This window comes from Bombus vosnesenskii, unplaced genomic scaffold, assembly GCF_011952255.1.
Source record: "Bombus vosnesenskii isolate JDL3184/JDL3185 unplaced genomic scaffold, Bvos_JDL3184-5_v1.1 scf7180000016281, whole genome shotgun sequence".
Lineage (NCBI taxonomy): Eukaryota > Metazoa > Arthropoda > Insecta > Hymenoptera > Apidae > Bombus > Bombus vosnesenskii.
The window spans coordinates 1,610,079-1,624,145 of NW_022884350.1; the positions used below are offsets into that span (position 1 = coordinate 1,610,079).

At 34.2% G+C, this 14,067-nt stretch overlaps 1 protein-coding gene across 10 annotated transcripts in view; it reads right to left on the reverse strand.

Moving 5' to 3' along the window:
* The window catches only part of LOC117242913 (acetylcholine receptor subunit alpha-like), a 380,997-nt gene that overhangs the window by 241,440 nt on the left and 125,490 nt on the right, over positions 1 to 14,067 (reverse strand). For 8 of the 10 annotated variants that reach the window (XM_033509966.1, XM_033509964.1, XM_033509965.1 and 5 more), the window contains one exon: positions 2,907 to 3,016. In XM_033509966.1, coding sequence (XP_033365857.1) covers positions 2,907 to 3,016 — 110 coding nt within the window. Of the gene's footprint in view, positions 1 to 2,906; positions 3,028 to 14,067 lie in introns of all 10 variants that reach the window. The other 2 variants (XM_033509972.1, XM_033509968.1) reach the window with 1 other exon arrangement.

The following is a 14,067-nucleotide window of genomic DNA, read 5'->3' on the forward strand; positions in this document are numbered from 1 at the left end:
TAACTACATCGAGAGCTCGCCGTGAGTGTCGAACACGAGCCAAAAACCGAGGGAAAAGGAATGAAACAAGCTCGTTTGGGCTCTGGCTCGTTTATCAGCGAACAGGGCAAAAGTTACGCAAATATGTGCTGGACTAGGACGCAAGAAAACTGCGAAACTGCTGAACCAGTGCTGGCTTAATTCACCTTCCGTTTCAATTTATTTATCGTTCCTCGTTTTTCTTTCTTTACCGATCGTTTTGGTGTTCGCCGAGAGACATCCGTTCACAGAGTAGACGGATTCAGGCCAGTGGCGTGAACGAATTGCGCGAATCTACGATATCCGTATTATCGGGTCAGTGCCTAGTAGCGATGATAGCTGCATAATAGCGGCGTTTTCGAGCTACATAAATGTCCCGATAATGGGAAAATAATGATCTATATATATATATATGGGTATTTCAATATTGCACTGATAATCAGTTCCTTCCCTACAGCGCTATATGTATGAGAACTTTATGGATTCACGCGTCTGACAGATATGCTCTGTCATCGGCTAATTCGAATAGCGCGTACGTCCCGAGAGTCGCGTCACAATAAATTCATTTCATCTAATTTGTCTGCTTTATTTATTAATTTTTGCTGTCTCGGTGTTCAGCCTCTTCTTTCGAAAGTGAATTCATCCGTGTTTCGATTTAGGTGAAGCTTTGAAAATGGGTTCCTTTTAGATAAAAAGAGAGGATTTTAGGCAACTCGAAGGTTCAGACACTTTCTTAACATTTCTTCATTTTTCCTGTGCTTTTCGATGTGCGATGTTGCTCTCTGATATACGTTGAGTCAAAAAATTGGACGTAGGCCAAACCGCCTCTCGTTTATTAACGTGTTATCGATACAAGCGAACAAGTGTTGTTCAAAAGTGGCGGATATTTCTCATTTCTCATTTCAATTCAATTTTCGGATACGAATGGTACGATAAGTGTTTCGATAGATAATTTGAGTGTTCATATTTTTGTTACCGTGTTCCCTGTGAAGATAATTTCGTTTAAAATCTGAGTACGTGCGATCAAATTTTTGAATAACTGTAAATCACAAATACATGATATTTACATTAAATTTCGTAATTCAAAGTTAATTGGTCCATAACAAATACTAAATATAAATCTAAAAATTGTTTGGCAACTATTTCTGAAATTCGAGATACTGATTTTTCGGGAACAATCGTTTAGCTGTTGCACTTGCATCTCGTGTCAACGTTTCGTAGACATTGCAGTCTACTTTTTCAGGGCAAACCTAACACTCAGAGTTTCAGGCCCCGTTGTCTTCAATTATACTTGCGAGTTCAGTCATCAGTTTGATCAGCCGACTGGAACATCGCGCAGTATAAATGAAGACACTGGGAAGCCTTCAGATTCAGGGCTGCGCTGAAGAAGTAGATTGCAATGTCTACGAAACGTTGGCGCAAAATGCAAATGCAACAGCCACGCGATTGTCCCGAAAAAACAATATCATGATATTTCGAAAATGTTGAATGGAATAGATTCATTTTTTCCTGCCAAAAGATTACCTGATCGCAAAACAACAATCGAGTGTGAAAAATGGTATACAAAACATGAGAAAAGGACGAAATGGAAATAAGAGAAGGTTCGGCTTATGTTTAGAAAAATTAAAAAAAATGACAACTTTTGAATCGCTAAAAGTCCTTCTCCTCTTTTTGTCTACGAAGAATGTACTTTCAAGATTTCAGGAGAATCGAATCACGGACATTTTCGGAAGACCTTTAGAATACCGAAAAGGCATTAAATTTGTTTACTTCCAGTTTCTACGAATCAATCATGATTAAATAACTTAAAGAATAGTATCAAATGTTATGCACAGTTTGAAAGATAGAACCTATTTTTTTTTAATAAAATGTTCAAACAACTGAAACAACGAATGCTCAGCGACATTTCGTGCAACAGCATTTCAAATAAATAAGCTTTCGATCAAGCGTATTAATCCCGCAATTTCGTTATCGATGCACTGCGAGCAAACACGAATAATACGGATATCAACGAGATTCGATTCGATCAAAAGTATTTTTTTAGTTTGCACATCGTAACATTTCGGTCTCTCGGTTCTAAGTAAACGAACACCAGCAACTCTGGCAAACATCGGATAGGGTACACGTAACAGTAACGCCGAAATGGGATGAGAATCGTTGATGAATCTCATTCGTCGTTCACGCTGGAAAGTTCGAAGTTAATATTTGAAAATCTTCGAGTCGATGATACCTCACATTTTTCCGTAACTTTCGGAACAACGTCGCGATATGAGATGCACTCCGACATCAAATAGACTGTACTACTTTGAAATGCAATATGCACGACGATGGTACCTCTCTTGTTAAGTCGAGTGGACGCTCATTTCTCCTTTCGTTAATTTGTCATAATCTGACGTGTGCACGAACGTGTACAGTGTACACTGTATTAGTCGGTTAATATCTTTTTGCAGAAACTTTTGATCTCTTGAGTTTGATGTTCGTCCTTTGCGAGATGAGAAATTTCCACCGAGTTAAATTCATTTCGTATCTCGTTACATCGCGAACAAATGTTGGGTAAATATTAATTAAAAGATGACTTCAGGTCGAATAATTAGAAACTCTCATCTTCTTGCTGTTCGTTCTTTACGACGCTGGAAATAGTAGAGGTTTTACAATAACAAAAGATCTTCTTTCGATCTTGGCTGGTCTCGGTGCTTCATTTTGCCAGGAAAGTTCGGGATTTCGATCAAAGTGCAAATGACGCGTCGATTTGTCGAAGAAATGAACACCCAATCGATTTCAATCTCTCGGCAGCATGCTGTGCCACTACTATATGTATAGAGTATGTAATGTGAAACTATAGAAGATGTAATTAGAATATGGAACAAAGAAACAGCAGACAGACTCACTTGTTGTAGAGGACTATGTCGGGCCGCCATATGTGGTCGGATGGCACATGTAACATGTGAACACCACCGTACTCCTTCGGCTCCCATCGCAGTTTGTAGTCGTACCATGACTTGAAACAGCCAACACAAAAAATATAACCATATTATTGTTTCTCTTTAAAAAGCACATTAGATTTAGAAGAAAACAACGTGTTTCGAATAATGTTCGATAGTTTTGACAATTTAAATTAAACATCGCGTTAAAAAATTATTCTCAAACAACGTACCCAGCCATTTATTAATTTTGCCACCTTTAACAAATACGTTTGCATGAAGCTGGAAAATAAACATTAGTAAAATAAAATTTAGTCCGAAGTAACTTGTAGTTTTGTTCAGTACATACCGGTAAATATGACCATTTTAAAGTTTATTATTTATTAATTAAAAGCAACGAAAGCTACACCGAGCTATTTAACTGTTTGATACTTGGCATCGTTTCTACTTTGTAGAATTAAAATAAATAATAAGCTAAGTAAGCTAAGTAAAGGACGTGTTACGGACTAATTAATTCTTTTTTCGTCTTGTTATTTTCTCGCAATTTTCACTTACGAATAGAATTTGTGACGATAAAGGTAAAATACACTCCACGCGTTTACATTATCAATGGTGTAATCTTGCACAAAAATTTGAATTATTCTCTTTATCCTATAATTTTTTTGTATATCTGCAGTTATGTTTATCGCGTCTTGTATTTATTATATTCGGTTTTTAAATACTACGATTAATAAAAATTATTAACATATTACCTATCAGTTTGTGAGTACTAATAATTCACCCTGTATATCCAATTGTTATATTATTTCATTGTAATAGTTATGTAGGAGATATAACGTGGAAATCTTTCTCGACGACTTGTGTCAGCCTTCGATGTTCGCGTCGAACTGAGCGTCGATAATCTAAACATTCCTCGACATTGAATCATTGCGATGATCGGTTTCAGTCAGTAGCCGAGCAAATGTCAAAATAATATAAAGTACAAAGTAAATGAATGTAATTCGTTTTCTTTGATATGATTAAACCTTCTCTCTATCGTTATATATTATATATCAATTATATAACTATGCTGTAATTGTCAATCCATCGCATATCGATTATTAACGATGTTTACAGTATATTGAAATTGTTATCATGAAACGTCCATTAATAATAGAATTAAAAATGTATACTTTAGTTATTTAAATTAATTAAATTAAAATTGTATTCATTGTTATTTATTTTAATTGTAATTATATTAATTGAATTCAAAGCGTACAATTTAAGTATTTAAATTGGTACAGTTGAACATCGATTAATGAAACATCAAATACTGGCAACTTTAAAATAAAATCTAATATGAAAGATTTAGTGGTGGTTTCTTGTATGATATGTTGGAGAATAAGAATAGAGATTGAAGAAAAATGTTACATTTTATTCAAACACTTTTGTTCTCACGTGCGTACAATAGTTCAAGGAGTAAGTTACCTTCTCTCTTATGACAACAAAATAATTCGCATTTTAAAATGAACCGACACAAAACCTACTACACTTGCCAAACTGTACGATAAACTTTAAATCGCACCCTTGACTCGCTAACACCCTGCAAAACTGGTTGTTGAATAATTGCAAACAAAAAAAAAAAAAAAAAAAAAGAATTATTCGATTCTCTGAAAAATTCAACTTTACCAGGAACGTTTTGATATACTTTGAATCATAAATAGGCTGCGAATATCTATGCATTTGTATGGAATTTAACACTAGAACTACCACACCACTCAAATTGACTGGTTTTACAATTTTATTATACAATTCCTACTTCATGTTATACTTTCTTTCCGCAATGATGTAATGACTTTCGCAACGATAACTAAAAGAATAATATAATGAATTTTATTTTGTCTTTTAAGTATTCAAACTGAAAATAATTTTGTATCAAGGCTACTTATACCAATACCAGTCAAAATGACCGGTACTCGTCAAAGTGTAAAAGGATCCTGCAATCTGTTTATCGAACCCCAATTAACCAGTTTCCTCGTTTTGTACAACTTGCCACACGTTTTTAAAACTTTTACCGCGTATCATTCGATATGACGATATCAGTTATCAGGAAAATTCCAGATCGATCGCTAGAGCGCTAGATGCTAACACTAGAAATACCACACCAGTCAAAATGATTGGTTCTACAATTTTATAAACGTGTCAGCCCTCGTTTAGGAATCCCAAGTGGATTAATAATACCAAAAATCTACTACATAACATTGAGTTCCTTCTATAAGAAAGTAATAAATCAATAAATATAAAAATATTCTATTATTACGTATTTTTTAATATCCAGTCATTTTCACTGGTTTTGGTAGAAATAGCTTCGTGTTAACTACCGGTAGTTGTAGTATTAAATACGCAAAAATGCATAGAACGTATAATGTAACGTACAAAAGTATACAAAATATTCCAAGTGGGATGTTAGTTGCAATATATAAAGAATAAAACAGAAGCCTATTTAGAATCTATATTTGCCTCGTTGCGTTCATAAAAATATGTTTTTGCGCAAATAGCCGCAAACTAATCACAAGTATACTCAAGTATCTAATGTAATTTGATCGTAAGAGTAAATCTAATTTGCATGATGTTTGCGACCAGATGAAACTCGCTGGAAGAACTGGATACCGTATATCCATGTGATCTATCGGGATAACACGTTGTCTATCGACGCAATCTTTCTTACGTTCCACTGCCGTTGACACGGACAAACATGTTCGCGCGCATACGTTTACCCAGCCTGTGACAGACATCGAGTTCACATGTAAAAGAAAGCACACGTGTCTTGTATACGAGAACATATCGAGGCAGAAAATTGTTCTCGGGAATTGGGCGGGATTTCACGATCTCGCGTGAAAAAGGGAACATCCCCGGAGGACGAAGCAGTCGCAGGGATACGAGAAACTTAGAAACGCTACGGATAGATCTAGTCAACCGGTATATAGTAAAAATTGGAATGTATTTCCTGGTAACAAGCGGACAGGAAAAAGCATCTACCTTCAGGTGCTTCGCTCGATTGTTACGTCTTGGCAGATTTTACGATACATGCGTATACATATTTTATGAAAATCGAGCCACATAAGCGAGATCTTTTCCTTTCCCTTTACTGTACCTTATGGAATTGTCGGGTTATGGATCAATGTTATAAACCCATGCTATGCTATAAATATTTGTACTTCATAAAATGCTCGTACAGTGAAAGTGTCGTATTCGTTGTCTTGATTTTTGCGACACCGTTTCAAAATTTCAAACGGATAATTGTGCTTGATCGGGACTTGAGGAAATTAAATAGAAAATTTGTCGTTACAATCGACTGTAATATCGAGATGGTCACTCTATACGCTTTGATAAAATAAATATTATGATCGCCAAGTCCTTTCCATATTTTTCATCTAATTATAATTATCGTGGAAGATTAAGTGGAGAAATCAATGAGAAAAAATAATAAATTATCATGTAAGCATCTGTGCGTAAAAGACGTATTGGAATAACAAGAAAGATTGTTCCAGTAATTAGTAGAAATTGATAGAAATCATCGTAAAAAGTTATACATTTATAACAATCATATTCGTCAAACTACGTTATGTTAAATAGATCGAAGATACATACTATAATTTAATATATACTTTATTAATACTTTGCTACGTGTAATAATTACCATTTGTATTGAAAGCGCGAATATTTTAATATCTGAAATTGCTCAAAGATTTGTATACTATGCAAAGTAAAGATGGAGCAATTCTTCTTTAACACAGAAATAAATTATGTATAATGTTGTAGTTATTTTTATGATGCATTACAATAAACCTGATATTTAATAAAAATTTTAGTTTACAGTTTCTAATGACTACTAGCAAATTCAATCAGAACAAGCATCTTATACAAGTGTTACACAATTTCGACAATTTCCTTTACCACGTTATATTTTATAATTTTTCGATCGATCCAATTTATCAAGATTACGTTATAGTTATTAACGATGAAACAGCAGGAGAAATAATTGTTTCATCAATTCCACTCACGCAATCGAGCAACAGCATAAATAAGCTTAAACGCGAATGAATTCAAACGTGTTTTATTGTTTCATCCGTATCGTTTGTGTCGACCATCACTCGAAAACTCAGTGTCCAAACCAATTTCCATTTGTTACGACACAAACGGAAAGATAGTACAACGAAATATTACGTGATTTAACAAATACTAAATTGAAAAGCATAAAATTAAATTAACGATTTCTGTCCTATAAAATACCTTATCAATAATAACTCTAATAAATAGATTGCGAATAAACGAACGAGTGGTCAACGTTATAAGAAAACGATATCCAATATTTGCTATGCCTTGCACGATTATTAATCAGAAAGTTGAGTATATTGACGGATATAGTTATATGAAATTATATGAAATATCGAGGGAAAAAAGTATGTAATAGATTATTCCAGCAAGACTTCATTTTCTGGAAGCATAATTTAATCTTTGAAGGGAAAACGACGCAGTCATATCGCTTACTCCTGTGCTCGGGGTTCCCGCGAAGGGAGAAAGTTGCTGGAAATTCGATTGCCCTGCGGCCATTAATTAGTGGCCAATTATGCCGCAGGGGCCCGCGGACGAAACTTCCCTGGGAATTTCTTCGTGGGAGATCCAATCAGAGATTCTCTTTGCCGAGCAACTACGCTACCGCGTGTAGAAAGCATTCATACATTTGCCTTTAACGATTACACTTCAATTTTCTCTTCTTAACATCATACGGTCTCGTCTTTAGCTTTTGCAAAAATTTCTATCCGATAACAGAGGCAACGTTTCCTTGCAGTTCCAACGTAATGTAAAAATACAAATTTAGCTAATTGCAGTTATTTTCATATTATATACAACTGAAGGTTAAAAGTTCTGGAATCTAAGTTCAAAGACTCTGTAGTATTTCCAGTAATTGTACTTAATAACAGATAAGTGACATTTATGAATATACGTTATTGAATAATTTAGAAAATAATAAATTTTATTTTATTAATAAAATTTTTTATTGATGATTTATTAATATTTTTATTATATTAACTTGATTAGGAAAACAAATAATTGAATATCCATATACTAATTAATATAATTAATAATATTAATATTGTATGGGGAACGGAATGATAAATAAATGTATTACAAGAAATATACGCTTTAAAATAACAAAAAGATGCAAATGACAAAGGTATTGATATAATTTAATGATTTTTTGGAACGTTTAGCTGAATTAGCTGAACAAACATTCCATATGCTGCAATATGTATACCTATTGCTTATGTTTTATTTACATTTATTTACTTATTTATTTATTTTTTATTGTTTTCTAAATCACGATTAAGTTTATATTGAGACAGGTTTGAAAATAAAGCGTAACAGATATGTTGTAACTTTTTTTACAAGTCTTTACTCTAGCGATAGGCGATGTCTCGAATATCGATACTTTTCAATTCAAATATCAATATTTTCTATCGATATTCGATGCGATGGAATGTAGGAATGTTATATTATTAGCTTGTAGGTAACAGTATCATTAATACAATATCGTTTGCACTCACACGAAATCGAATATAAAACCCCGTTTCACGTATTCGTTACTTACTACTTCTACGACACAACAACACAGCGATCTTCACGCGACAACGATAAATTCAACTCTGACTCTCTCAACTCTCGTTACAATGTTTTCCATGCTCGCTTTTTTCCAAAACATACCTTGGTAACGCTCACAACACTCTTTCACAACGTCAACATATCTTGGCAACGCTAATAAACAATTACCCCTCACGCCACGTCCTTCCCTGATGTCACACTATCCCACATACATATTTCAGTATGGATACCTAACTCATAAATATCGAAATTCTCCAATCGAATTTTCAAGTGTATCGAATAATTCACATCTGGGCAAACTAGCCAAGAAACATTTAACGCTAAATGTGCAACATCCGTTTTGTTTGAACGACTACTCTCCAAGGAGTGCAGGGTCCTAGACAAAGCAAAAAGAAATAAAAAAGAATCGCCTAAACGAAGAACATTTACAACAATTGCCTTTTTTTAGCTTCACTGTCTATTAAATTAATTAATTAATTAAATTCGACAATTATGTCTATCCTAAATGTTCTAAGGAACATTTAATGTCAATAAGTGACCTATTTTCATTTTTTCTTTTTTTAATATTTTGTAAATTCTAATTATCTACGTACATATGTAGTTACTAAAATACGTTTACACGAAAGAAAGTTATCGTATTACAGCGTTAGGGAGCATTAAGTACCTGCATGCTTTTGTTAAAAATGAAAACAAAGCGTGTAATGTATTGCGGAAGTAGCGACGTAGTTAATTGCTTGAACGTGCAAGAGGTTTTATCGATTTCACTCGCGAAAACAAGGACACTCCCGGTTTCTTTGACCTGACTGCAGAATGTTACCGCAAACACATAAATTCAAGTTTGATGATCAGGAAAATGGCTGGCCCATCGACTCAGCCCCGTAGATCATAAACATCCACGTGGTCAAACACGTATTTATTTGTTTCACCTGTATGCGTCATGAATATTTACTAATTCTACACGTGTTTTCCTATGTTTCTTGCTGTGTGTTAATGCTTGTTATTCCAATTTTCTACAATATATTTACAACCCACGAGAATTATTCACGAACTCACACCAAAACAAGTAATTACATTTGAACGTAATTGCGAGCAAACTAATTTTAAAATAGATACAAAATTATCGAATAACAAAGCACTGTCAGGTATGAATATTCAGATGCCACATAATAAAATCATTGATTAAAGTGGTGGAAAATTACAAGAAATATTTTCTCTTTCGTGGGAATTAAAAGATTTATTTCTGAATTTCAATGGAGGTTCGTTTAATTACAGACCTACGTGTAAACTGTTCTAATTTAACATGTTGAATGAATTTTATTTCTCTAGGTAAATATTCGTTTCAAGAGTTATTTTGTGTATATTTGTTAAAAATTATGTCGGTACGATTAAGTTACACAAAATTTAATAAATTTGATAATTCAGCAACGTTCCTATCGATAGAATTTTACAGATTGGAAAGAAAATTCGTAGCAATCGACGAAATCACGATTTAATTATGTTTACACGCACAACCACTGACAAGCCTAGAAAAAAGTAATCGTACAAGTGCAGAATGTTTATCGTTTCCTTCGATATTTTTTCCCCAAACATAATCTTTTTTCTTCGACACGATTTGAAACATTAAGATGAATCAACCTGTATAATAATTGTGTAATTTTCTATTGAAAACTTTACTATTCTATAATATTACCAAAATATATTTGAGGTAAAAGATAGCGTCAGATAATTTAAAACAAAAAAAAAGTGTCTATTAAATCAAGATTTAAAAAATATTTATTCAAATCAAACTGCTTTGAATCATGTAAAGATAGCTAAATCGAAATTTTCACTCTGTGAATTATAAAACACCAATTTCATATCCCGAAACGAGATTTTTTACGGTCAACCCATAAAAATGCACGAGCTCGTCAATTTTTTCTTTAAAGGCTTTCTTGGAAAGCTGTAACTGTAGTCGAGGTGTGAAGAGATCGATAAAATAACGTGTTGGTAAATTTTGCATGCGCTCTAGCCAAATTTATTGCCAACTGCGTGTAAATAGGTTATCAGAGATAAAAGTCAGGGACGAATTTATTTTTTATTCGAACATAGTTGGAATTTTGACAAGTACATTTCGCACAGTAAAGTAATATCAAATATTAAACGCTAATCTTTATTACAAATGAATACATTGTTATACGTATCTTTTATTTAGATTTTATTTTCCTAACGATTCCAGAATTGTTTATTTTCTTTAGTATATGAAAAAGACTTTTTTTCATCAATTATTAATAAATATTTTTGTTTGAATATATATTATGCTCTGTGTATTTTTATCTTATAAAATATTTATATATTTGTTCAAGTGGTTGGATGGGGAAGACAATTTGTTAAAATTTCAGCTTAGTTTTACCTAAAATAGGTATATTTTTCATTCGTTAGTTAATTAATTAAACCTTGTAAAAATACATCGAGGGTTGACAAAGTTAATCGTAGTTATTTTTCACGGCGAGCACAAGGTGAACGACTACAATACATTTTATCTGTAAGGAAAGTGAAATAAATAAAATGCTGTCGATATAGTACGTCAAAGATTGCTATTGCAAGTGACGTTCGACCGCAATCTGAAAATATATTTTGAAGAAAAATGGACAGAGATGGAACTGCTGCAAGGCTTTGTTAAAACACTCGATGATATACATACGTCGGTATATATAACTTCTCTTATAAATAATTTCTTTCTGTCGAATACGTTTTACGTAGGTGTATGTATTTGTTGAATGATGCCATTCGATTCATAATAATTTCTATTACAACAATCTGCCATTTCTAACAATGCTGTCATATGAATCGCATACGTTGTAGAATCGCTGATTCAGAAACCAATAATTATAAAATTATCGCCATGAACGTGAACGAGATATTTGTAACATGGCAATGTATTGCGCCCAATGAAGCGTATTGTGGTTTAGAAATAGGGATGTATGGTAATGAAGCGATTGTTGGCACGTGATATCTCTTACCCAATTTCAAAGTTCAATGCTCTAACTAACGGTTTCCAGAACAAAATAATTAGAACATTGTTCGTGGCTTACTAAAATCTATTAATTTTGAAGATTACGAAATTAGAAATTATCACGCGAGCTCTTTCCCATAAATACTATTCGATAATGTTAGATTGTGTAATAATTCTATTTTTATCATAGAACCGTAATTACATTAGTTGCAGTGAACGCTTACACGACAAATATTGCTTATAATTGTATTATTCAGCGACGACGAAACAAGAGAAACGAACACAATGAGTGTCTGTTAAAAGAATTATTTATTAGCGTGTACGTGAAATATAGCAATCATGATGTAACAAAAATTAGTACAATCTCGTTTGGATTTAAGATGTTTCAAATGATTGAAATTACATTACTATTATTATTATTATTATTATTATGTTACATTATATTAATTGCTTAAATCTAAAAAAACGTGAAAAGACACATGTACCGAATTTCTTGATAGAGGTACAAAAGTTTCGGACCTAGTAAGATAAATAAGTCGTTTAATCGATTTGTAAGGGATGATAAAGCAGAAAAACCTGTTTTAGAAAATGCCAACGAACTTATAGCGACATTAACCTCCCTCTGGTCTGTCCTTTTGATGGACAAGAAATTTCGTGAATTGCAAACGATATGAAAGAAGCTGCGCGAGTACGCGCGATTCCTCGCTTCGATTCGATACCAGTATTTTCCCTAAAGCATTAAAAATCCGCTTGTTCGTTAAAACAAAAGCGAGATTGAGATATAAAAGTTGGGGAACTGTAGTAAGATTAAACTGCAGTCTCCATTTTCGCAGCAATAAAAAGAGCGACAGTTATCAGGGGACTTCGACACGACACAATTCCCATTGTTCCTCGATATAGATTGAGAAAATCGAATGGCGAATGACGAGAGTGTGAGAGGCAAGACGGTTGAGGAAGCAAGAATCGAAGCGAGAGATTCAGGACGATGGCCAAGTTCAAAGGGGGAAGGGAGTGCAGTTTGAGAGTAGAGCGGAGAAAGAGAAAGGTGAGCAGGCGGACGGATGAACAAAGAGGCAAGTAACCGATACTAGTGAAAAAGGAAGCAGAGATATAAAGTAGAAAGAGAGTTGAGACGTGTCCATAGATAGAAAGGCCACCGGTGTGCTACTATTGTTATCAATTTATTTCCGATGTATTGACTGGTCGCTAAAAGGGACGCCGTCATCGATATGTGATTGTGAATCTCCACGGCAGAAGCCTCTACGAGCTATCGATTCCACCACCTGTCGACCGCAGATACATCTACGTACTTGAAGAAGCACGTCAGAGAGATTTCCGATGGTCCTCACAGCTGGTGCTGGAGATGCCGGTGGAACTGAATGTAATTAAAACTCGTAGCAAGATTAATTCGTACGCCTGTATACAGTTCCATTGAAATCACTGATGTACATTTCACCGACTGTTTTTACCGAGAACAATTCACAGATATCAGACTTGATCGACGACTATAACTTTGACCGACAACAGCTTTAACCGGCGACAGTATCAAAGTATTAACCGACAACAATGCCCTGCACAGAATTTAAGTAATTGGTTGCATCAAGCTCGAACAGAGTATAACTTTGATTTAGAGGATTATACGAGACTGCATTCTCTGCTTTGTTCGCGTACAGAATATGCATGTAGTTTCCTCTCGATTATCATCGCTATCGATTAAGATTGGTTAAAGTTTGGTTTACAGTAGCGATCATAGTATAGTGAGAAAAGTAGGGTGAAAATCGCTTACACGTAATCCGATGAAAGCATTCACAGCAGATGGTTCGGTCAAGTTAAATGAGAATTTCTTAACCGTGGCGTCGGTTTCCTAGTGATCAAAACCGCAATCAACAATCGAAAAAGAGCAAGGAGAACGAGAGTTTAATTCGATCTGTATTTCAGCCACAAAAAGCATTGTGATACATCTAGCAAATTGTGGATCGATGTAAAGTGAACGAATAAGAATGAAAGAGATTGCAACGGGGTTTCATTGTATCTGATCGTTTAGTGTGAATGCCTTGCTAAAATTTTGATTGAACATTTTGATTGATCGTGAATTGACCGTAGTTTTGACGAGGCTTTGATGTAAATCGACTCTTAACCGACAGCAAGTATGATCGATTGAACGATCGACACAGAGTTCAATCAATTGTTTCTAGCAAATTCGACCAACTACGAGTTTGGTTTAGCGTTATATCAGCCTGCGCCCTAACTTTATCAACCTGGAGAATATTTCGATCATTATTGTTATCAGTTAGTACTACCGTCGGTTAAAGCTAGTTTCGGTCAGATGTCGTCATTGATGAAATCTTGTATGGCCTGGTGACGATCAAGTCAGACGTAGATTAAGTCTGCAGTAAATTTAGTATGGTGCAGAAAGATCAAATATAATGTAAATGTAATGTAGATCAAGTCAAGTGTAGATCAAGTCTAGAGTAGATCAAGTCCAGTGTAGAT